This window comes from Branchiostoma lanceolatum, chromosome 1, assembly GCF_035083965.1.
Source record: "Branchiostoma lanceolatum isolate klBraLanc5 chromosome 1, klBraLanc5.hap2, whole genome shotgun sequence".
NCBI classification, from domain to species: Eukaryota; Metazoa; Chordata; class Leptocardii; order Amphioxiformes; family Branchiostomatidae; genus Branchiostoma; species Branchiostoma lanceolatum.
Genome location: NC_089722.1, coordinates 13,451,623 through 13,477,346, shown reverse-complemented (window position 1 = coordinate 13,477,346; position 25,724 = coordinate 13,451,623). Strand labels below are relative to the sequence as shown.

The 25,724-nt window shown below is 41.7% G+C and overlaps 3 protein-coding genes across 3 annotated transcripts; 2 read left to right on the top strand and 1 right to left on the bottom strand.

Annotated features, from left to right (window-relative positions):
• Positions 1 to 57: 57 nt before the first annotated feature.
• On the top strand, positions 58 to 4,163 carry LOC136435870 (LYR motif-containing protein 2-like). The gene is made up of 3 exons (XM_066429585.1): positions 58 to 159; positions 3,313 to 3,453; positions 4,048 to 4,163. Exons 1-3 carry the CDS (start codon positions 118 to 120, stop codon positions 4,123 to 4,125), a joined length of 261 nt encoding a protein of 86 aa, XP_066285682.1. The 5' UTR covers positions 58 to 117; the 3' UTR covers positions 4,126 to 4,163.
• Positions 4,164 to 4,184: 21 nt separating this feature from the next.
• LOC136435859 (GTP-binding protein Rheb-like) lies at positions 4,185 to 5,267 on the top strand. Its single transcript, XM_066429574.1, has one exon. The coding sequence runs from the start codon at positions 4,185 to 4,187 to the stop codon at positions 4,734 to 4,736; it is 552 nt and encodes a 183-aa protein (XP_066285671.1). The 3' UTR covers positions 4,737 to 5,267.
• Positions 5,268 to 10,904: 5,637 nt separating this feature from the next.
• LOC136435848 (zinc metalloproteinase nas-4-like) lies at positions 10,905 to 25,272 on the bottom strand. Its single transcript, XM_066429566.1, has 9 exons — positions 24,366 to 25,272; positions 21,084 to 21,176; positions 19,093 to 19,242; positions 18,654 to 18,774; positions 17,895 to 18,015; positions 14,004 to 14,186; positions 13,380 to 13,506; positions 12,660 to 12,805; positions 10,905 to 11,960 (listed from the first exon to the last, which is right to left on the bottom strand). The coding sequence occupies exons 1-9, from the start codon at positions 24,517 to 24,519 to the stop codon at positions 11,772 to 11,774; spliced, it is 1,284 nt and encodes a 427-aa protein (XP_066285663.1). The 5' UTR covers positions 24,520 to 25,272; the 3' UTR covers positions 10,905 to 11,771.
• Positions 25,273 to 25,724: the final 452 nt, after the last annotated feature.

Below are 25,724 nucleotides of genomic sequence, written 5' to 3'. Positions count from 1 at the left end.
GCGATTTTGTCATAGAAATATCATTGTGGTTTGTGTAATGACGGAACGAATAAAATTTTAGCACATAACTTTGAACATTAAATGTATCATCCCTGACTTTATTTTCAAGATGGTGGCATGGCCTCCCGGTTGCCGCCTTCCGCTCTCTCTTTGAAACACGTAAGCTTCTGACTTTCATTTCCTGTTTTTCGCCGATCGGTTAGCGCAGAATTCATCCTGTACACAGGTGGAATATTACCGTAGCACGATAAACGTAGAAAATGTGACAGCGAGTTGAAACAGCGCTGTGTTTTGAGTCACATACGGTCGAACGCCATTTTTACAACCTCTCGGTTTTTTTACTGCGGTGAAAACTTCTGCGTGTGCACTCGACACTGCGTGGGCGGATGGCGATGATTCTGCAAGACTTTTCTCGCCCTTTCTTGGATTTTAGATCTTTTTAAAAGGGCGCCTTCTCATATCTATGAATGATAAAAGGGGCAGTACGGAATTTTTGTTCACCTGTTTTGACCGCCGCGTGGTCAAACTCACTGACCCTTGACCACGGTGCGAAAACAGCAGATATTTGTGCATCGTTCCAAATAGTACACTTCGATCTACTGCAACTAACCTCATACTCATATTAATCACGATACCAACAATGTAAATCAACTGCTAAAGTCTTGTATTATCTGTCTGTGTCTAAAGATTATATGCCTAAATTTTTTTTACTTTCAGTTTTAAATGTTGATGTAACGTCACTTTGTTGTAGCCTAATCCAGACTGAATTCACTGATTGTTATTTATGCGTCAATTGGGGTTGATTTAAAAGATTTTTTCCAAAGTCATCCTCAAATATCCCTGGTAGCATAAATTGCTAATGATCATTATAATATGATGATCGGTTTGTGATCAATTGATTATCAACTAGTTATTGGGTGTGTTGTAACTAAATTTGATAAAACCATGGACACTCAAATATAACTGTCCTTGATAAAACCAAAGAGGTTATATAGTCTATATAACCTCCTTGCTAAAACATAATCGGGTGCATGGGTGGCCCCACAGCAGGATGAAGGTTAATCATCCGGATTAACTTAAATGTGTTGCCATAATCCCAAGATTAACCCTGCGTGATTAAGTCTCTCTTTTCACTTTCCATTCCATCTATGTCATGTCCATTAGGTGATCTATGTCTGTAAGTCACCCATGGGTACAATGTATTCACAGCAGTGCCTTGTACATTGTAATTTTCGTGTTTGTCTTTTCAATAAGCCTAAAAATGGAGCATATTTTATGGGGGTACTGCATTCAGATTTATGCCAATGAGCGTCTGTCTTCTAGAATAGCTCGACTATTTATTGACTTCATTTGGATGAACTTGTTTGAGATCACTTTCACTTCTTCTTTCACATCAGCTTATCATCGCATATTACTTTCCTTGGTACTATATAATAGTACATTGCATTTTTTCATCCAGTATGAAAATGGCACAAGCTGCAAATGTTACCCAGTTTATGACAAAACAAACGAACAAAAGAGTCTGAAACATCTACCAAAGCCTCGCTTCTGCTTAGACTCTAGCAACAGCTGTGACAACTTCTGCATTACCATTGTCATTGAGTCAGTGACATGTAAAGATGTCTGCATGTTAGATAAGGCTGCTGTACTTTTTACTGATTCATTCCTCAAGTATGTTCATTGTTGCTTTTGGTCCATGGTCCAGTTTTGCCTGCAGCCTTTTTAATTTTGGTATAACACATATGTGTATACTGAACTTATGATGTACAAAAATGAATGGTAGTATCTGTATCAGTTTAGCCGGTATAACAGTCCTTCGGCCTAACAACATCAGCTTTGCAGGTATGTGGCGGGGCAGTAGCTGGTTATATTACACTGAATGACGTCCTGTCACTCCTAACCTTTGCACATCTAGCTGAAGGCGCTGTTTAAGGCTATCTAATGAGGATGCTTCTACAGTACTTGGTGGCAACGAGTTCTGCTCTACCATATATAATGTAGATAATAGTAGTGTTGTAATTTTGCCATAGCAGAAAGTATTCATTGCTCGTATTCTAGGTGTGGTAGGTTTATCACAAAGTGGACTTTGAACTGACTACACCAATACAATGTACATGTACAAACCAGACTGAGGTCCAGAGTATTTAGATCATCAATGTTTACATCCAGTCAGACAACTGACCTGAAAACCTGGAAACAGGACAGTGTCAAGCCTTTTCTCAAGGACACTAGGAAGCATTTACCCCAAATAATTGTTATACAACAAATTAACCCTCTGAAGTTCTCCCTGCTACCTTATCTGGTTACCAATACAAATTTGATATTAAAAAAAATTTCAAAAGGCTATCTTAGCAGACAGAAGGTTAACATAGTATGTTTCTTATTTCATGGTTTGTAGGAAAGCTAGTGTTGTCTTTGTTCTCATCTTGTGCAGACTTTGTCTTACATTTGGAAACACTAGCTAACTTAAGTTTAAAACCATCCGGACAATGTTTCCTATCATGTAGTATCAGACGGAAGGTCTATAATTGTCCCTGGCATATTGCCAACTGTCCAAAATGGAACAGGATCTATCATGTTTTTAGAAAAAGCTGAACTTCCTCCAGTTAGAAGCATCAGCTTATTGGTTTGTGATAAGCTTATGAACTTTGCATAACTACCTCAAGATCTTTTGCTTTACTCTAACAAGGTACAGTGCCAGTGTTATGGCAAAGATTGAACTTAGGACAAGTCCACATTTGTCATACTGCCAGTATACAAATGTCAACTTGCCAAATGTAAGACTGAGAATGTATCACCAGAACACTAAAATGTATCTCCCCACCCCTCTAAGATCCCAGACTTTCCAAATGTAGATATAGATGTCAGCAGGTGTGGCTGTGTATGTGGGTCACTGGGGCACTGACCTGTAACTGTAAGGGAAATATTCCTCCTCATGTCAGTGAACTGTTTACAGTCTGTGTGTATATGTCAGACCTGGATGTACCATTAATTTTAGCTATTTTAAGATCACTAGTTAACGGCTACAATTTCAGAATCGCAAATATTTGATTACTAATATTTGAGGCAGTGATGTTTGTTCCCACCATTAAAATCAAATGCAGTGAACTACTCTCTTTCCCCAACCCCTAAAATTATCAACCTCAAATTCCTCAATATCAAATTGATTTACAGTATATAAACAGAAATTTCCAGTTCTGATTCTCCGCATGCATGTTTTTGATAGAAATTTTCTATGTCAAGTGTCATCAATCTGTGGCATACACGGCATACTTTAAGTTAACTAAAGACCTTCTCTTGATGTTGCTGCAGTTTTTGCTGCGTCAGCAGGCTCTTCAGCTGTACCGTGACATCCTGCGTAGTCTGCGTCAAGTCCCCGACCCCGAACACAAGAAGTATCTCGTTGACTGGGCCCGCCACGAATTCAAGCAGAACAAGGGAGAAACTGATGAGGTAGGACTGAAGATTTGAGAATTTAAGGTAAATTTTTTACTTTTTTTTTTCAATTTATCATCTGCTCTGGCTGGGTGAATGACATCGGTAGTGATAGTCCACTGTGTTCTGCTGCTACAGTGGTCTGGACACTCTGCAGCTGCAATCAGTCTTTCTTCATCTCTCTCCACTACATCCTGTTCTTCACAAGGCTGAAGCACAAGCTTCCTTTTCTACCATACTTTTCTTTCTGACCATAACAGTCCTACTCTATTAAAGTTAAACTGCAATTTCTAAAACAAGTATTTGGACTTACCCAAATTTTTGACGGATCAACTCTAGTTCTCATCAAGGAATGAGCAATCCACTGTGTCTGTGACGTGACGTTATGCAGATAGGATATGTGTTGGAAATTGCAGTTTAGCTTTTGATACAGAATGGCTTCTACCAACACAGATGAACTTTCAAGTCCTAAGTCCTCTTGAGACTTTTAAGTTGTGAAATATGTTGCAACACATCAAGAAACTAATCCTGAGTCTTAATGTTTATCAATTTTCTTGTGTCTTTGGCTCCATTGATGAAAAGTTTAAAGTTTTTTGTCTTTTTTTGTCACAGGAAGTCATCCGGATGATGTTATCACGTGGACGTCTTCAGTACAAAGAGCTGCAGAAGACCCTGTCCCTCGTCAAGTGAAGCAAAGCTCACATTCAGAACCGTAGTCATTCCAGTTAGAAGTTGTTGTGTTAGGAAACATGGCTCCCCCGAAGCAGCGTAAGGTAGCTGTCATGGGCTTCCGTGCAGTCGGCAAGTCTTCCCTCACCATCCAGTTTGTAGAAGGGCAGTTCGTAGACTCTTACGACCCGACCATCGAGAACACGTTCAACAAGACGATAAAGGTCCGCGGACAGGAGTTTAACCTGCAGCTGGTGGACACCGCAGGCCAGGACGAATACTCCATCTTCCCTCAGGCCTACACGATGGATGTGCACGGCTACGTTCTGGTGTACTCCGTCACGTCGCGTAAGAGCTACGAGGTGGTGCAGGTGATACGGGACAAGCTCCTGGACTTGACCGGAGCCCAGAACGTCCCAATTGTGTTGGTGGGCAACAAGACGGACTTGCACATGGAGAGGGTCATCCCACAAGACGAGGGCAAGGGCCTGGCGGAGCAGTGGAAGTGCCCGTTTGCCGAGTCCTCCGCTAAAGAGAAGGACAGCGTGAACTCTGTGTTCCAACAGCTGATCATGGAGATTGAGAGGCAAAATGGCGGCGGCCAGCAGAAGGAAGACTGCACTATTCTGTAGGGGGTGTCAGGATATTGTAAATCTTGCCGAAAAACAGCTGTTCTCCCCCATGCTTGGTATGGTCCATACCACAGTGGAAACATGTTCACCACTTGTAGAGCAAACTTGTGTCCAAACAAACCAGGGTTGCTAGTATGCTTAACAACACTTGACAGACATTTTTGCGAACCTAACCATAGCTTTGTAGCCTGTAGATACGTGTATAGGCAAGATAGATGTTATTTTTGCCCCCTATGACGGATCAGATGTTTTGAAATGTAGAGATCATGGGTACACACCAAGCTGTGCTTTATTGTGTTAGTAACAAGGAATGGCTTTACCAATGAAGAGAAGTGTTTGTTTGATTCCTACACATGGTAGTATTCCTAAGGTTGTGGGGGAACAAGTACAAGTAAGTGGTGATTTCGCACATTGCATAACAAGGCCTCACCTTTGATATTGTTTACACTACTGTATAAGTTCTTTACTCTGAATGTATTAACTGCCGTTGTACTGACACATTTAGAATAAATAAAACTGTCTTAGTGCTGAGGGCTGAGTTCCATGACTCCTTCCTGTGAAGTCTTCTGTGGAAAAAGCTTGTAATGCCGTCGTTAAAACAAGGTCAAAGCTATCATCTTAATGTACATGTGTAAGTTGCCTCCTTACAGTCCTGCACAGCTGATTTCTAGTTAAATCACATTTTTCGTCAGTTGTTTAATAATGAAAGTGCTGTAAAGTTTGAAGAGCATATATTCCGACATACCATGCAGTTTGGTAGTTTACTCATGAAGGAATATAAAGCCACACAGTCTAAACAGCTTTTCTCACACACTGTTATCAAGATCCTGCCACAGACTTTTATGTTGTTTTGTACAAATTAGCATGAAAATTAAAGGGTGGGTGTTTCAGGTGGTCTGTGACCATAAAAACATCTGTACTTGTAAAAGAAGCTGATGGGTTGTGATTTTAATGTTATTGCAGGTTTCTTTCTGGTGATAAAAGGTTATACATGTACATTGCACTAGTAAACGATTTTTTTGAGTGATAAAAAGTTATAGATGATGTTACCCACAATCAGTACTGTGCAATGATTGGTTGAGACGGATGGATGTATTGCTGGGGGAAAATGTCAACTGTATTTGACAATATCATTTGTAATTGCTTATAAGAAGGAGATGGCTGGAGCTATGCTTTTTCCAGTTTTTTTTCCTTGTTAACAGTCCTGTAGATTATAGTACATAAGGGAGGGGATGACATGTAGTTATAAGGCGATCTAGGACAAGTACACTTTGTGAGCACACCTTGTGAGACCACATGTAACTTTTCCTTATGTCTGAGACAGCATTTCTGCCAGACTCAACTGGAGAGGGCATTCATTGTGGGGACGGAAAACCAAGGGGGTCCTTTTTTTTTTTCTTTTGATTTTTAAAACGCAATTTCTTGTATTTTGAGACGCAAATCTCTAATGGAAAGTATGGAAATCCATACTGTATACATTTTTTTTTCAATTTGGGCAAATTGTGAGGCAGTGTTGATGACTAATGATAAGAATATTTGTCTATTGGACACTGGTAGACACAATTGAAGGCGTCCTCTGCAAAAAAAGGTGATCACAACGCCTGTCTGTCAAGAATGCTGGACTCAGCCCCTTAATTATATTGTATTGTACTGTAGGTTTTGAAGTGCTATTCATTCATTCTCAGTTTTTGATGTTAAGTTTTGGTTTCAGTTGATATGGATTGATTTTTGACTCTGCTGTGAAAAAAATTTTGCTGCACTGATACAAATGATGACATCATTTAGTATTTACAGTTTACTGATAAATGTGTTTTTGTTTTTCTTGCAATAGGCTATTTTTCAAGTAGAGCCTTCACAACATTGTCAAACATTACAAGCAACAAGCTCAATAAGACATGAGTGCATCCTTCTAAATGTAGGCTTTAAGTTAAAACAATAAGATATTAGTGATTCTTAGTTTTCTGTTGCTAATTGTTAGTCCTAAGAACCCTAACCTCTCCAATGTATTAGAAGACACATTTTCTTCTGGACTGAAAGGAACTTAGAATTTGGAACATAATTTCATAGCAAAATATCTCCATAAGGGATGTATGCTGTCTCAAGTGACACGTGAAGTGTTAAATATTGTGCGCTCAATAACTTGAATTGTAGTGCTTGAAGTTTGATGTTTTAAATTCTGAGTGCCTATCCAAGTTTGATACAAAATTGCTGTTGTATGAACTATGATACCCATCCAGGTCCAGAGGATACAGTCACACTATAGAATGCTCTGAATCTTTTGCTTTATTGTTTGATAAGCTTCCACCATAGTGAAAGTTCCAGCTGTACTAATATGTACATGAAGTTCTCCTCAGTTTCCCTGTGGCCTATTGTGTGTTATGGCATGGTATCTATCCTATTTGAACTCCTCAGGTTCCTTTGATTGCTTCTCTCCCAAATAGTCTGGCACTTGCTAAGAGAATGATCGGCATTTGAACATTCACCTGAAATATTGTGGAGAGTTTTGATTGGCTCCTTGGTCCTCTTAACGGCTTGGTAACGGGTTCATACAGGCATCAGGATGTTTGACCCCCGTTAAACTGCTTTTGAGAAATATTTGATTCCCAAAATAATGCAGGACGCAAAGACTCACTCACTCACTCACTCACTCAAGGCCGCAAGACCAAACATTTAATTGGGGATGAGGGCCAGGCTTTTCTCCAAGGAAGCAATTGTTGGAGCAAAACCGGAGCTAGAACAGGATGGATTAAGGCCATGTTTGTGGCTATATCTACCTCTGTAACAGACAGGGTACAGATTATTTCGCCTTCAGAGATTTGGTGTTGCAAGCAATATATTACAGAATTACATAGTTAAAACTAACAAACTATACTAGCATAGAAGAAAGACTAACTTTTGTATAGCAGCAATTCTTTGCACAAATCTAACAATCTTGGCATGTGCCACTGTGTAGCATTCTGTCTTCACATGCTAAATATAAAGTACTGTACAATACAATACCTTTCTTCTGTTGAAAGGAATGTATAGAACATAGCAGCACATTCGTAGACAGGGTACTGTTTCTCCTAGCATTACATAGTTTTATAGAAGAACTAGTGTTGGAAAGTCTGAATCTAAGTATTGTTGAGGAGCAGTGCAGCTGAAGTACATGCTACAATCTCCAAGCAGATGTTTGGGTGGAAGATAATAACATTTTCTGACCAGCCATGTTTTCTATCCCAAGTGTCAAAGAAGTGTGGCCAGTCAGGAAATAATTCTCTACCCAACGTCTGCTTGGAGATAACCTGATATCTAAGTGGATATCAAGAGCCACTTTGGTGATTCATAATGTCAGTGTAAGTAAATAGCGCATTATTTTGAAAAATGTGACGAACAACTGTCCAACCCGTTCCTGTGAATGATTTCCGTTGCTATTTATTGTGGAAAATAATTTGCTAATTTTTCTGCTCAATTCTGTAAGCAGTGTTGTACACAGGAATAGTTTTAAACCATTGTGTAGTTGGCAGTGTTCCATTGTGATGGAAAGTTATGCACACCTTGATGACTCACAACTATAGTGATTGATAGATATGATATCTTCTGATCCTCATAACAAAAATTACATATTCGATATAGAAAACCATAAGTTAGCAATGTATTCAGGTGCTTCAAAGATGTTAGAAAAAGTTCACACTATTTTCTGTAACTTTCACTTTCTTTGTATGCACAGCTTACTAGAAAACTTATACTAGTATCATTGACAAAAATTGTCATGCAGAAAGTTATTGGGATGTGCAATTACTGAAGTCTCCAGTCTTTCAATGGATGATTATATGATACTGTATGGTTGTGTACTTGATCTTGGTTTGAGGACAGTTGTGACATATTATTGGGACAGATCTCTTCATTGTTATATTTGTAGATCTTTATTATAATATTTGTAGATCTTTAGAAGTTTCTTTTTCTTCCTTAATGTTTGAAATAAAAACACTGAAGTGTTTGTGCATAGCTGTGGTAAAATCCAAGTTTCTGTTTTTTTTGTATGGTGTTGCTGTGCAGTTTTCACAAACACCCCGTCCAGTAGACAGCAATCTTTGAGCAACCAAAACTGGATCATTGTGACCTTTAATTTTGTAATTAGACTATGGTGTACAATGTAAACGAATGGTTTAAAAGACAACATATAAAACGTAACAAAATCCTGCCTTTATCTATTAATACCTAACAATATTCTGTTCCATTCTAAAAATGAAAATTCTATGTCCATCTTTCCCATCTTCAGTGCTTCACAAATCAATTTTTATTTCTCACTCTTCTCACGCTACCCAATTCAATGTACAGAAACAATCAAGCATCCAATTTGAAATCAGGCTTGTAGATTATATTCTGTATGCAAAATCTTAAACATATAAGGCCATGTTGATTTGATTATATGGATGACATCCTCTGGGAACCCCAAAACTGATGCAAGCGTGCGAATAAAAAAAGTTCCCCCCCCCCCAAAAAAAAAAGTTACCTTCACTCTGAAATCTAAGTGTTCAGAAAGGTTGAAGAAATTAACAAACACACACACAGAGTATGGTCAACCGAATAATCGCTTCTTCTTTTCTTCTTTCGCATTTTATCCTTGGACATACTACGACATCACTATCCATTTCCTGAAATCTATTTTGTAAGCCATGGCATATATTTGCTATTTTGCAGCTGCTTTGTAAAATTTACAGTATGGTTGAAAGTTTTTTTGTTGTTGAAAAGGACGGAAATTGATGCGCACGCAGATGTCATCCATACAATCAAATCAACATGGCCTAACAACAGTACGTTATATAGTGATATCAATTTTTCACTCAGTGGGTAGTCTTCAACTACAAACATATGAAAACCACCTTGAGGCCAGATGGTGTCAATCATTGCTTGCAGATAAACACGGCTATTATGAAAGATACATGCTGTCAAACCTGTGATATATTGATATCTTCATTAAGATTTGTTGAATATTAAAATGTAAGTAAATACTTTCGGACCTGTTTGGTCGAGTGCTTTTGACTTTTAGCATACTGACTTGAATAGTTAAGCGTTTTTATTAGACGAGAGTAAATACCCTATTGGAGCATAATCTGCAGTACTGTTCCCGGCCGTATCGTGAAAAGTGACAAAGCAGACCGTCAAATTGCCAAATTTCGGTCTTTTCGGGAATAGGGAAATCGCGAAAGACTCGCAAAGGGGTTTGAAGTTTTCAGGCTTGTTTTTATAAGGAACTTATTGGCCATCAATTCCATTTCCAGCTTGAAAGCACAAATATATCAATTAAGGGTCATTACTGCAACAGATCCACTGTTGGCCCTACCTGGGAAATGATGTTGTATTGAGGTCATCTGTGACACAAAATGGCTGCTTCTACTATATTACAAATACAAAATGTAATCAAACTCTCATAGTTTAGTCTATGGTAACATATGTTAATGAACTATACGGCAATGATCAATTCTTTGTTAATCACAACAATAAAAGTGTACAGTACCCTGTATAGTAGATGTAAGAGTTCGAGAATTCGCCACAAAGATGTACATGACTTGTATTGATAGTGTCTGGCGTATGCCATGCCATGCCCTATCTACAATGACCAGCTTACATAAACTTCTCTTTCTTCAAGGTTTATCTTCACTTTTTCCAAATATATAATTTGTATTTTATGTTAAAGGACTAATTCGTTTCAGAAACCTTGCTCTCTAGTCAATTTTGACAGCCTTTTTCTTACATGAATACCATGTATTAGAGTGGCAACCGGACATGATGACGGGGAGGCGCTCGCTTGTGGATTGTACCATTTTGAAATCAGCCTACGCTTTACAAGTAATTTTTGGTCGCCCAGTGGTAGGGATATAAGACAACTAATGCTAGGGTCACATTTCCAAGCCGGGGCCCGACCGGGCTGTTTGAGAAAACAAAGAATAAAAGATGCATATCAATAATATACATAACGTATGGCAAGGATTTCAAAACTTTTTGTGTGTTTTCTTGTCTTTCGTATCATAGTTTTTGTTCCCACAAGCTGCCCGGCCGAGCCCCGGCAGGGTTGGCAATGTGACCCTAGCATTAGGGGATGTCTGTTGGTGACATTGTATCAAATTAAATCAGTTTGTAATCAGATGTTTAGAGGATACCAGGATATAAAGACTTAGACTGTCATGGATCAGTATTGTTTATTTTGGACTTTGTTGTTGCTTGTACAAATACATACAAATAGCAAATATGAAACATGTTAACTTTGGACAGAACAGTATATGTTTATAAATACCTGAGCTCAAGTGGCCAAACAAATATCATAGTAGTATCTTGTTATAAATATACACCCTTTAAAGTTTGATCAGACTAAATATTAAGTTTTTGATACTTATCAGAGTAGATGCAATCTGGGACTATAGGTTTGCAAATGACCTGATTGCAGTGCAGTACTTGAGATGGACGCCAGGTGGCGTTTACAGAGAGGGTACAACAAAGGTTGTGATATGATACATTACGTACATGTATCTCAAATCGTTCACTAAAAACGTATCGCATCTGATGACGAGTTGACGGAAAGGTAGCCTTGGCGACTCTTTAATCGGGTATATTTTGCTGTATGTCTAAAGACTCTTTTACATCTTGTGAGGGTAATGTAAAAGAGTCTTTAGACATACAGCAAATATACCCGATTAAAGAGTCGCCACGGCTAACGGAAAGGTAGCTAAGAGTGGGCATGGAGATCAGCTTGTGCGATTTGCCTACCAAAACTGTTGACTTCCTTATCATATCTTAAAACATTTCCCGATAATAAATAAATTAAACATATGTACATCTTCATTTTCTGTACAACATGCACGTATGAATCAGACGAATCCCTGCCTTTGATATTCCAAAAATAATTGTACTTAGACTTCACAGTAAACTAGTACGATAACAAGATTTAAACGTAATTCCATTTTCTTGGGTATACAACACAGACGATGAGGTATTCAGTTCATATCAATGGCAGTTGTATCAATAGTCGCCAGATAGCGCCACTACACAGTCTCTTCATCTTTTATCCAGGTTGTTCCTAGTAGGGAGGCTGGTACTTTCGTTCTCGTTTCTTCTCGGCAGCGGGTTGCATATCCTGACGTCACAGTACTGCCACTCCGTGCCCTCGAGTGTCGTAAAACACCACGGCCGTGACCTTCTCCCGCCCGGATTGCGGCAGTGGTTGTGGTTGCCCAAACCGTCCATCTGAAGAATGAGAGCAAACATTTAGTTTTTGCATATATACGGATCTTTCCATTAAAATATGAGTTGAAACGCCAGACTCTTTTTATAATTATGTTTCTCTTTCGTTTCACTTTCAATCTGTACTTTGAAGACTCCCTTACTCCCCAGCCCCCATATTTTTTTTTTCACTGAAAGCCTGTAAGCCTTGATTGGAATACCCCTATCAGAGAGGAGGACGGCTAACTCTAACACCCTGACAAATTTTCTGAGCAATGAACAACAACAACCAGGTGGCACAAAATTGACCTTGACCTTCGTCTTTCCAAGACCCGCCCACGTACCAAATGTCATCACGTTCCATCCAGATCTTATTAAGTTGGGCCAACCATGAATATGCGTAATTAATATAATAATAAGTGCAGACACATAGACATGCCAAAAACAATACCTCCATGTTTATGAAGGTAACAACAACAAGACCACAGCATGTCCAGAAACAAAGATACAGATACCGGACGTTCTGCTGCAGTACCAATTCGGCCACCAGGAGGTCCAAAATTTACCTTGACCGCCAGGTTCATGACACCTGCCAACGTACCAAATCTGCACTGCAATCCATCCTGAGGTTCGTAAGCTGGCATTCCGCCGGACACGCACGCACACAGAGTAAAAACTATAGCTCCATTTTTCATGGAGGTAACAACAACCTTGTGAACGTACCTTGTCCCCGAGCCAGTATCTGGACATGACGCAGTGCGCCTGTGGCCACTGTGACGTCCATTTCTGACACGTCACACCTTCCAGGGTGTAGTCCACGTTCCCTCTGTAGTCCCTGCCATCGCCGTATTTACTGAAGAAACAGACGTCTGTGTGGAAACGGAAAAATGATGTCGTTAACAGGTGGTCGTTTTCATATCATAGATCACGTCGGGTAGAGGAGAGCATTGAAGACGTTACATGTATGACCATGACTAGAGAGACCTGTCTGAAGTATCTTAGCAAATGCCAGATATTTCGTTTAGTTTTGTTTATATTCTTCTTGTCTGTGATAATGCAATGGTCTTACAAAGTAAGTTTTTCAACCAGAGAAACGCCTGGTAAAATGTGACTGGAAATTCCCGACCCGAGGCTTTTTCAGTCCAAGAAGCAACTGTAGACTCCTTGGCACCAAACGTGACTCTCCTTCGCTCCTCTGATAGCTTCTCTGTCAAATATTCAAGACGTCTTAACGCAGAGTGTGGCTAGAACAGGATGGGTACCAGGCTAGCTTATACTGAATTGGTCTTTGCCTTGCGTCGAACCATGTGATAAAAACACCACGGCTGTTATTTGCAGACCGAGGGCTAACAGTTCACTGCTCAATTTCTTTTTTTTGGGGGGGGGGGGGGTGTTCTCTATAGCACTGACATTATGGAAGTTGTGACGTCGCATAGCACTTACCCTTTCTCCTCCTCTGCATATCTCTCCTGTTACACTGGTACATGTGGCGAGTCTGTGCAACGTCCAACTCACTTAGGATCTTCCTCTGGCCGATCTTAGGCTTGGCTCTCCATCCTATGCGCTTCACCTAGCAAGAAAGGAAATGCAAAATCGAATTTGAGATCAACTTGACTTGTTTCATATCACATACATCACGATAGTAGCAGTCTGTTTGAGACTTTCTCATGCTTGAATGTTCGTTGATGTTGACACCGCAATTCTCGTGTCGCTGTTGCAATGCCAGCACAACTCGCTTAGATGCGCTAGATCTATAGTCACAGAAATGACAAAATGAAGATCGGAGGTTTTTCATCGGATGTCTCCTAAAAAAATGTCTCTCAGTTAAATTCTATATTTTCCTTTCTCCCCAAATACAGTCAAAACGGACGACCATTCAGAGGACCGAATAAATCTGGTCTATGTGGACAGGTGGTCACTATACACAGGATTGTTTGTGTCAATGGGGAAAATACCATAAAAGAATGGACTCATTGACCAGGTGGTCCAAATGTAGAGGTGTTAACTTCTACAGGTTTGACTGTATCAGTTAAGGCCATGACGGTTGAAAGCCAAAGACAGCCGTACCTTGATGGTAGGTTTGCCGTTGACGGAGAAGTAGTTGGGTCCGTAGTGCATGATGCTGTTGAAGTCGTACGCCACGCCAAGGGTGTTGATGGTTTTGAACGTCATCTTGTCGAAGTTCTCCTCGGCCCCGGGCAGGATGTTTCCCCGCAGGATGCGGATGTACTTGTTCCGATCGTACCGGGCCTACGGAACGGGATTAGACATATGTTGGTTACGTTTGAGATCTAGTCCGAGTTTTTTTTGGCTTAACTCCTCTCCAAATGTTGTCATCGAGGAGCGACGCTCGGCGTGGACTTACGCCAAGGAAAGCTTAGGTCTAAAGAAGGTTAAACGGAACAGACTAATGATCTTGACTTTTTATCATTATTGCATTTCGTGCAGCTTGTACCTTTGTATCATTTATTCTTCACCGTAAATCGAAGAGTATTCCTTCCTGGTCCAGGACTTTTAGAGCAACAAAACGTAATGAAAACCGTTAAATATGACTTCAATACGTTACTGTAAACATCTCCTACACTGTAACTGGGCTTAGACCCAGCTATGCCCAAAACATGACGGTTCTCGTGTCGTGTGCCAAATCCTTCCTAAATGCCTCTCCCCAAAGGTATGAAATGACAAAAGCAGATCTAGAGTGAAGTACAAGTGGCAATTTTTATAAACACAGAAAGGATCTCAGCTAACCCTCACAGATGACATTTTGTTCGCTCGTCAGAAGCCGTATAAAGTGTCAAAGCTGCAAAATGATCTCTCCTTAAATGTCGCTGAAAACGTTGAGACTCACAAAGGCCAAGTCGTTTACGGGTAAAACGAGAAATGGGGACCTGCTATGTCTAACTAAACCTTCTCAGTCGGACATCAATCCCGCCCATTGTGGGAGCTCCTTTCACCCATTGGAAGTCTAAACATGCCGGGCAGACAGTTTAAAGCAGGGATAAACATCTCTATCCTCCTAACCTCACAAAGAAAAGGTGCGCAATCTTTGCAAATCCTATGATTGCGTCTAATGGTTGCAGTGTGCAAAGAGAAAGCCGTGCATGAGAAAAGGTGGGCGGGGCCCAAAATTGGTAGATTGAAACTTTAATCTCCTTAGAGGTCGACGGGACAAAAGTCACTAAAGAAATGAAGGACGTTGACAGACCTACGTGACAATGCGGTGACATGTTTACATCGGTAATTAGTGTACACCGAGGTTAGAAGAAGAAACTAAAGTAAACAGTGGTTTGTGGGCAAGCCCTCTGACTTCAACAAAACGTTACCCCCCCCCCCCCCCTCTCAACCCTTTCGCTACGCTGCACTAAAGCTCAGTTTGGTAAAGGCAATTTTTGTACCTCAAAATTCCTGACGTAACATAGCATTCTTTCGTCACTGACGTCATTTTCAAACGATCGGAAGGGCTGTGATCATGAAGGGGGGGGGGGGCTAGTTAGAGGACATAAGGACATACAGGTACTCAGTGGTGCATGTATTCCAGGTATCGTCTGTGCTGCGTTTTCTCTTTGATGGTTTTTTTCTGGCTACTGCTTTTAGGCTTTTGGCGCCAAGACCAGACATCTGCGAAATGTAAGACCTAATGTCTGCCATGATATGACAGGTACTTAATGCTTGTGAAATATGGGCGGATTTGACGGAACTACTCAGCGACAGCTACAGCGTAGCATATAAAATTTCTATCTTGGCAACAAGAATGACAACAATGTGTAAATTTCTCCCATTTCAGCCCAAACGAATTCTGTTTGCCTAGATATGAGTGAATGACAGTTTTCGAGTATCTGAACAATTTTATTTTCTGGGTGCGTCTTGCCGTAGGGAGGGTTCCTGATGACACGGTTTGTGTCGACGTGATGATGGCCTGCATTATACAGACATCGGGGCCTGTCATTTGCGGTGATTAGGCTAATTAATACCCTCGTCTGGAGACAATTAACGGTTAGGGAGGATGTAATTGCATGACCTCATGCTTTTGGATAGTCATGCCTCTCGTAGAAGCCTCTGGTGCACACTCGTCATACATTTTTGTCGTATGATTTTCAGGGACGCTATGACAGAACAGCCCGTTGTCAGGTATCTATGACAACATTTTCTGTCACAAGACGGCTAGATTTTGTACGACATAGTGCGCACGTGCGTGATACAAAGGGCGGGAAAACTACCAGATGAACAACATATCCAAAACTTTTCTACTGTACGACGAATGTAAGCGGGTTAGTCGTACGGATCTATCCAAAGGACGGCGACTTTTATGTCTCTGTAGATCCGCCCGGGGTTGAGCCACATCCGGTCTCCACAGCTAGGTGCGCGGCTTCATTACAATAATTACACACTAAACCGACTATTTATTCCACATTCTTCACTAAGGCGTCAGCCTAAGGGTTACACTACAGGTAACCATCCCGAGAAAATAACATAGACGCCGCGTCTAGAATTACAGACATGTTCGGGAATATTTGCGGAGATAAACAAGGCCTACGATTACGGGGAAGAAAGGGTCTTCACCTATCTTTTGTTCTTCTCTTCACGTTTCTATTGTTTGATTTGTTTTATGTGAATGTGCGCCCAATAACTTTCACAGTGGACCTGTTTGCCAGTATACAAAACATACCAAGATTTAGAATGATCTACCAGACTATCTACGCTGAATATAGGAAGAATAGTTTGGCCACCAGAGGGTCTCATTTGCCGGCGCAGTTAGTCTGTGTAATCTCGGTACGATGACAGGACATAAAAGTAATCCGCTCATTTTCTGAACAAGGCAGTAAGTTTGGAGTTGAGATCATAATAGCGACTTTTCACAGCCCTTCGGGAGGCTAGGGGGAAATGTTAACCTTCCCGCGGACTCTCCTGGCCAAGTATTCTACTTTTTGCCGATTTCTATGACCCATGCCCCTGTAGGAAGGCCTGGTAGAGGCTACATTATTTTGCAAGAAAGAAAAAGAATGTTTTAAGCCGTTTTGAGCTTGTAGCTTTATCCGCGGCCTGAAAATTTTAAGTTTCGTTATTTGGTTCCTAAATTGACAAGATCCAGACAAGAGGACGGACGTTTCTCTGTTTACCACCCAGATTTAGTCCTAGCACAGAGAGGGTGCCTAACTAATACTGCCAATAGGTCCTGTAGTGTATACAAGGTCCATAGGTTAGCGGGGTTAAGTCTGCCTTCCAGCGAGCGACAACGGGAAGAATAAAAAGGTAATCCACTGGGGCTGAGAGGGGATACCAGCGGGGCTGTATGTGGAATTTAGAATATCGCGCACAATTTCGAGTTAAACTTCACGTGTGGAGTCATGCAGTGAAGAGGGATGAAAACCCCAAACATCGTTAAGTGCAGGTGCGCGGTAACGGAGTTGTAAATAGTGTCTCAACAGGGGCCAATTTACAGTAGAGTTTACAGTAGACTAGTCGTAACTTCGGCAATCGAAATTCTCTACGGCATGCCCACCGTATGTATTGTTATATAACTAGCAATCGGGCCTGACTTTGCAGAGTGAGATTCTTAAATTCGTCGTCTGTGCCGCAACGCCTAGCTTTACGTATCGAATCGGCGGAACGCATTGTTACGTTGGACAGTGGTGATATTGAGCCCTAATTATAAAGAGGATATCTGTGAGATGGAGGAAGAGGCTAACACCGCCCATCAGCCTTTACTTGACCGAGACGGGGGGCGTTACAGACGTCCATGCACATTTGACCAATTCCCGCAGTCACCCACGTGACCTTATTGTCAGGTGATTGAAGTGAACAATTCAGTCAAGCCCCAAAATTCCTCAGTGTTAGCTTGGAAGAATTAAACTTTAACGAATAGCTGGAACGTTAACCTTCTACTTCTATTTCACTCTTTACAACAGGTTCTGATTTGTACCTCTGCAGAAGCTTAAAGAATAGGGGAATAGGCGGTACCTGTTCGTGCCAGAAGCCCACAGCGTGTCCGATCTCGTGCACCACGGTCCCGAACAGCTCGCAGCCCGACCCCAGGGACAACTTCTGCTCCCCGCCCTGCATCCCCACGTACGACCAGCACCTGGAAATAGATAAGAGATGGATCTACTAAAGAACTTATCTTCTACTGGACGTGACAGGGAAGGCATACGTCATGTACAATGTAAACACATTCATCTAGCTCCTTCGACACTTTGAACAAGTACAATGAACAAACTGTGTGAATATCTGTTATAAAATAATACTCTCCTCTGGTCTTGTGTATCCCTTTAACTTAACTTAACTTAACTTAACCTAATGTTCCCGTATTTTACAGTAATGTACAACCAGCAACTGTGTCTTTAGAAACGTAAAAGTGTATTGTATCATAAGGAATCTTGTATACCAAAAAATACTCCATATCCAATGCCGAAGGTTGGGTTTGTCAAATTCTCATGATGTATTTATTGCATTGTCGATGAGTATAGCCTATTGCCAGCATAATTGTTTCTGTAACTTCGCATAGACGTTTACGGTAAGGGAGGAAAAGTGAGAATATAAACGACCTAGACGGGGGCGATACAGACTTTTTTTACACCTTTGACCCATTCACGTGTGGGAATATATATGTCATCTCATTGGAACTCCTGGCTTCAATGAATCAATCTTGATAGCTATCTATAAATCTATGACATTAAAAGGAACTCTATCTATAAATATTTAGTATCTTGAGAGACTCACCCTGCATCCCCGATGAAATGGAGAAAGTTGACGTCGCCTCTCTTCTTCTTCCTGAACTTCACACATGTCTTTCTCATCCAGTGTCTCATGGCGGCCCGAACAACCTTCCGGGTTTTCCTGTCTTTAGAAAGAAATGAATAGAAAAGAAAATTATGTAAAAACTATTTGTAAAAGTTATTTGAATATTGCGGAGTGGCAGGATGTGAGGTAGAAATCGGCGTAACTGGAGACTTGCAGGATGGGAAGGCTGGTTTTGGCCCGAGTCCAAAGTCGATGTGTAGGCAGGCAGGGAAGGATTACTGCTTTTACAGTGAAGTAATAAAGAATCTGAGGATTACATGTGCGCGCGTTTGGAGCATGTTCTGTGTGGAATGGACATGGACATGGTTGTTGTATATTGATGTAGACATTAAATATGTGAGATGTTTTTTCATCGTACCTAGAGTTGTCTTGTTGAGCTGGTAGGGGATGACGCCCTCGGGCCAGAGCAGGAGGCGGTCCTTCACGGCAGCCCGGCGGTGTCTGAGCTCCTGGAGGGCCGACTGGGGAACTACGATGTCTCCCTGGTAGAACGGCGAGGGTTTCTCATCTGTAAAATATACATCATTAAAATGTAGAATATAGTAGCAATGTAAAATGTACCAATATTCATTTATTTCATCATAATTAGTAGTAGTAGTAGTAGTAGTAGTAGTAGGAGGAGGAGGAGGAGGAGGAGTAGGAGGAGTAGTAGTAGTAGTAGTAGTAGTAGTAGTAGTAGTACCAGCAGCAGCAATCTTACAGAGATAAATCATAAACGAAAAAGTTCATTCTCCGATAGTTTGTTATTCAGTCTTTCTCGGGATCTTCGGCAAACTTTAACGCGTGAAAGATGGAGGTTTCTCTCCTTACTATCATTATTCTTTCTTTGTTGTTGTCTTTCCTGCTTTCTTGCTAAAAATGAAACACCTGTGGAAATTCGCATGTACATGTTTTGTAACTTAGTCAGATACCCACAAGAATGCGCCAGCTTAACTTTGACACAGGGTATATTTCCATTGATAATCACCGTATAAGTCCCCTACATGTATTTCCCCGTTATGACCATAGCAGGGGAAGTATGTCATGAAAACCGCCCGTGTGGTGATGACAGTCTAAATAGACAAACAGTCACACAGAACGATGAAGTACGTGACCTCCCGTGACCCCGACATAGTCGGGATGGACATAAGGTCGAACCTTATAGATCTTATCTACCTAAAGATAGAAATCTACGGATATGAAAAGTTTTTTTTGTGTCATAATGAAAGCATTTCTTGATTTCAAAGCCACAAACCAGAAATAATGTGTTTGAATGATTTTCTCTTAGAAGTTTTTTTTTTCAAACCTATTATGCCAATGGTCGTGATCATTGGCCATGACCATCGGCCTCATGACAACAAATAACCTGCCAAATATTTAGAATGCTTCATATTCTGGAAAGGTTACGCGACGTTATTTGACAGTGCGGATAGCATCAAAAGTAAAGTATGACCTTTAAGATCTTCGCTTTTACGTATTTTCTTTTGGATGAATCCCGTCACATTTTGCGAGTAGGCACTGGGAAAATATTACAGCTTCCCGCGCAATCTATTTTATTTAAGAAGCTTGAAATGAATGACCCGAAGAGGGGTTCATTTTGAAGTAGCCTCATCCATGACATATCCTTTCTTATTTTTAAAACCTATCGTCTTTATGTCCACATTTCAGGGTTAATACTATTTGACGTCTTTCAGAAAGACCCCCCCCTGCCCCTCAATTTGAACTGTTTGACCTTTACAGTCAGAAGATGTATTTTTACGACATGATAGAAACCATCAGCGGGTGTGACCTCACCCAGGAAATGGTGACCTCGGGGCCATACGTCATTTCCGCCCCGTCTGTCGTTGTCCAGAAGCCTATCAATCGTGCAATGGGGCGGAGCTAATAGATCAGGACGGCACTAATTGAAAAGCAGATAATTGATTGAAAACAGACAAATTTCATGAAGCTATTGACAGGTCTATAAAGGCACGGCGCACAGCTTTTGATAATATTCCTTTTCGGAACCGCTTTGATAATGTCCGGAACACAGGAGCAAAAGACACGGTCGCTCTTCAAGAACTTCTTAACTCCATTCTCTTCCAATCTTATTACAAGATGTTTGACTTGACGAATTGCTTAATTGTCCATCTAATGACCGATCCCCTGTGGATGGGTAGTGGATAGACTAGAGACACGGTTATGCCATGTGTGTACCGCGTTTCGGAATAAAGGTTTAAACAGATGTATTCCTACTTTCATCGTAAACTTTCGCTAACTCTCACATTTTTCATTTACCATTCTATCATGTTGATTGAATTGTTTTGCTTATTTATTTGTCTGTTTCTTTGTTTGTTTGCTATTTGTTTTTTGTTTTGTTTTTTTACTCACCTTGCTTGTTTTCCTCAATCCGTGGTTTCCCGGAGTCCATCGCTATTGTTTCGGCGGCGCCCTTGCTACCACAAAGAGACGCTGGACAGAGACCTGTATACATGACGAACCAAAGAACATTGATCAGGACCTGAGAACTGGGAAACATTCCTGCCACACAGCGGTGCGTGTAAAGACCTTACCTGTGGTGCCCACATCTGTTCCACAGTCAGGTAACAGATGTCCCAAATCACTCACAACTTCTGTTGGAAAACAATGGTTCTCCGGAGAATCAATACGTGAGAAAAACAGTTTCTCACACGTCAAATCTTTCATATCTTTGAAAGAAGCGCCGAAAGGGACTTTGGATACTAGGGAACAAATTGAAGTGTCCAGAGTCCCAGAGGGGATATGTTTCGGGTATGGGACATTAAATAGAATTTATGATCTTTCAAAATTCCTCAGCACACAGTACCGTTTTATCGTGTCCCTTTTCCGTCTCTTTACCGCTCATATTTCTCCTCACCGCCCCCCCCCCCCCGGACTTTCTTTGGGTGTGGACATATAGTGGGGTAAAAGGTAGTCTGTGTAACGCAAACTCCGCTGTCCGGGGCTTTTATGGTCCCTTCCCACAAGGACCAGCTGCTAGCGCTAGTTCGGCCACTATACCGCGATTCAATCAGTTGAAATGAGCCTACTATAAATGTTTGTGTGGCTTGTACAGAGATCAGCTTGGAGATTAGCGTCGGGCAAAACAAATCAGTTAGTGTTTACAAGGTCATCTGATACAACATGCTTCTGACCCCTGTCTTCTGTGCTAGAGGGATTCCCGTGTAAACTAACGCGATATGTCTTTTGTGAAAGAAAATTGTCATAACATGTTATTATTTTCATAACAGCGGGACTGTCAATCATATATTATGAAGTTCTTGGTGTCCCTGTTTATGCATAAACTGCAGGTCGAATGTTGTATTGTCTAAGGAGGATCGTTGAAATATTTGGTGTTTATATTTCGTGGCATGGTTGGTTTCTTTGACAAGCATTCCAGGATCTTTTTGTATAAATTGTCTTCCTTCATTGTAGTGCCTGGTGGCACATAGGGCAGCAAGTTTCCTTGCTGTTTCAGTAGCAGGGCATATTTTTGCAGACAGGGATTGCTAGCCCTTCCCCTTTGCACTGTCTTTATTACGCTCATGATTTTTCTTTTGCGATCCATCCCCCGACGCAATTTCTTATCACTCAATTCCCCTTCCTTGTATGTCCTTCACTTTCAAACCGGTCGCTCTGTCGACTCTACCGCTTAAGATGTAACAGTTAGAAAGGGTATCAGATTGTACCCATCTTTACTCACGACCCAAGACAGGCTATTTGCTACAAGAATGTACCTCTGTTGTACCAACACCGTCTCTCTGAATGCTTGCGGCCGTTGACTTCTTCATGGCCACCATTCGACCCCCCATCAAGCCACGTGACAACTTGATTGGGGTTGCTTTCTTAGCCCAAGCGTAATACACTTGTTTATATAATCTCCAAGTAGGTTAATAGGATTATTTTTACAGTAATACTTTCACGGTATCCATCTGTACACGTCTTCATGAAACCATCTGCGTTTTGTCACTTGTGGGTTAAACATCGAATCCTGTAAGACGATGTCGGGTTCTGTCATGTTCTAAGATGTTTGCGGCCAACTTTAAGGCGTGACTAAGATTCGAAGCACGTCTTTTAAGTCGTCCGTTAAAAAGACACAGTGTCTTCATTCAACAATGACATGCTTTGAGGGCTAGGGCGACGTCCCTAGAACGGGTCAAAGGAAGTAGCAGGGAAAAGGCTTGTCGTACATTTGATCTTACATGTAGTGTTAGTTCGCGGGTGACTAACTTCGTGGATTAGTCTTCTGACAAATGATTCCTTGTGCAGTGGAGTGCGGATGAACCAAGGGTTAGTCGGCTAGATGTGCAGTAGAACGAATGCAGCAAAGAGGGAAAAAAGACAAGTTCACAATGCTAGAGTCAAGTTTTGTCAAGCGCTGAGCAAATATTTGTTCTTCATTCATTTCTTCAGATTGCTAACTTAACACGAACAATTTCAGCCTCGCATACCTAATTTTCCCTCAAACTAGAATTGATCAAGAAACGCACTTGGCCATCGCTTTCCTGCTAAGAGTAGTAAGTTAACACGTGTAGAGTGATATGGGGAAAAGACAAAGTACAAAGCGTTCTATCGACTGTTTTTGTTGTGTTAACAAAAGTGTATTTCATAGAAAGGTAATGGACTGAACGGACAGTTGCTCCTGTGTTCCATTTTTCGCGCCACCAAATGAACAATGAGGGATATTTGCGGGCCTGTCGCACTGAAATGCGGTTTTAGCCGAAGGGAGACTAGAACTATTCATAGCTGACCTTTTTTCTGCTTTTACAATACTCGTATATTTTTCCTTGCCTCGTTAAAATGTTATACGGCGTAGTACTGAGAGACTGTAATAAAGATTTGGCCTGTACGCATGATGTAACGTTTATAGTGAAGAAAAGTAAAGGTTACGGGCACTGAGCCGTGCAGATATAACCAAATATTGTCACAAGACGGTGAACAGAAATGTGCCCATCGCGGGCGCGTATTGTACCCGTCGCCGCCCAAGGGGAAAGATCGCTCGCCTGGGCGGGAAGGGGACACCGATCGCACCGGTGCCGTCCCGACTGCGCCCTAGGGCACGAAAGGTGCTCTCGCTGATTGTCGTGTCGCGGGGTCGGTATCCGAGGATCGGCTTTATCAGGCGTGGGTGACATGACGCCTTCTGACTTAAGGACTTTTACAGCTATCACTCAAGACGGTCTACAGACGATTTTAGGCCTAATCTCGGACTTAGGGGGTAGTCGTAAACACCGCACGTCTCAGACTACCACTACGACCCCAAGCAGCTTCCCAGACAGAGAAAGCGACTTCTCTAAAAACAATATATCTTATCAGATCGAAATCCTGGCATTTGTAGAATAATCTTCGGCATTTATCATTCAGGCATGCAGCTACCAACGTTTACCTCAAAGGTTTCTTCCTCTGTGGTCTAGCATTTTAACGACGTGCACTTACATGTAGCTTTGTACTTGCCAAAGAAAGATACTATCGGCATGTGCATGTAGATACGGAAGTAAGGCGAGGAACACACAGGCATAGATCACGAAAACATTTGCAAGGCCTTAGAACTTAGCCGCTGTTTGGTTACGAGACACCCAGTCCGTGACAGGAGGGAGAGGTGAATGTGTCTTCTCTAAACATGTCAGTCCTGTAGAAAATACCTGGCGACTTTACCTTGGTTGATCTGCCAGGGCTCGGGCGGGCCGCCTGCGTCTCTCTCGGCCTTCCTGTTCGTGTCTCTCCGCCGCGCCCTCCCACCTGGTACGGGGCTTGACGAGCTAATCCATAGCAGCAAGACCAGTATGTGCGTCCACACGTTCACGTCCATCCTCGTGTAGCCGGGCGGGAAAGCAGGCACGTCCACTCTAGCGGGGGGAGTTGAAATGCACCGGACGGTCAGTTGTTCCAGACGGACTTGTGGGAGGACGACCCGTCTCGATCACCGACTGGCCGCTCGCTGCACATGGTCCGTCCAAAGTGCCCAATTGATCGCGGGTATTTTTTTCGCGGAATACAAACAATAGCCGTAATGATGTCTGATTAAGTGTTTCTATCCAGGTGAGCAGGCGCGGCGAATGGGAGACCAACAATCGTCGGACATTATCACGTGGAAATCAATATTTTTCGGCAATTACTCACAGGATTTTGGGGCTGTGGTGCTTGCCGTTCGCCCGGGGCCATGCAGAAGTAGCTATGGTATGTATCATGTCCCGTCCGGATGAAGTGACGGGTTGGCCCGCGGAACGCCCGCACTCCGCTACACAAACGGCCGGGACACGCGCGTCAACAAACGGGCCTGAACCTGAAACGTTACGGCACCGGCCAAGTGTCGGGATCGGCGACACGGATTAGTGTGATAGACGGGGAGGATCTTCTCACCTCTGTCACTCCTTCGCTCTCAAGACATTTCTGAGATATCTCACAAGACATCACATTGGCATGGCAGCAAGTCAAGCGACCTGATTATGTAATTTCACTTTTTTTTTAATATCAAATTTCTGCTGCAAACGTTTAGATAGAACAAAACATATTTCAACGCTACATTGGCAAGTATACTCAACAGCTCCAAAATTCAACGACGATACTCCCTTGATTTCTCTTACTGCCTGTGGCTATCTCATCTTAATACACCTTATCTATATGTTAGGATTACAATACACACAGATGGAGTCCCGACTATAATCGCAAACTTAAAGCTTTTGCCTACATCTGAACAAAAGAATGTTCACGCCGACTATTTAGCATGCATACAACTGTCCGACATCGGTGTGTTTATGTCATCGTTTGTTTATAAACTCACAGATCACACATAGAACAATAGCTCATTGTTTTGGAATCAAGATACCTGTGGTACACACAGATTGGCAACACGGATGCTAATGTGATTCTTTCTTCTCCGAAACTGAGCAACTTTCGTGGCGGACATTCAAAGACAATGTAGACATTCAAAATTGGTAAAGACGTGTTTGTCACTTGTTAATCCTTTTGTATGCGATATATTATTATCTTTTTTCAGTCTTTTGCATATTGCAG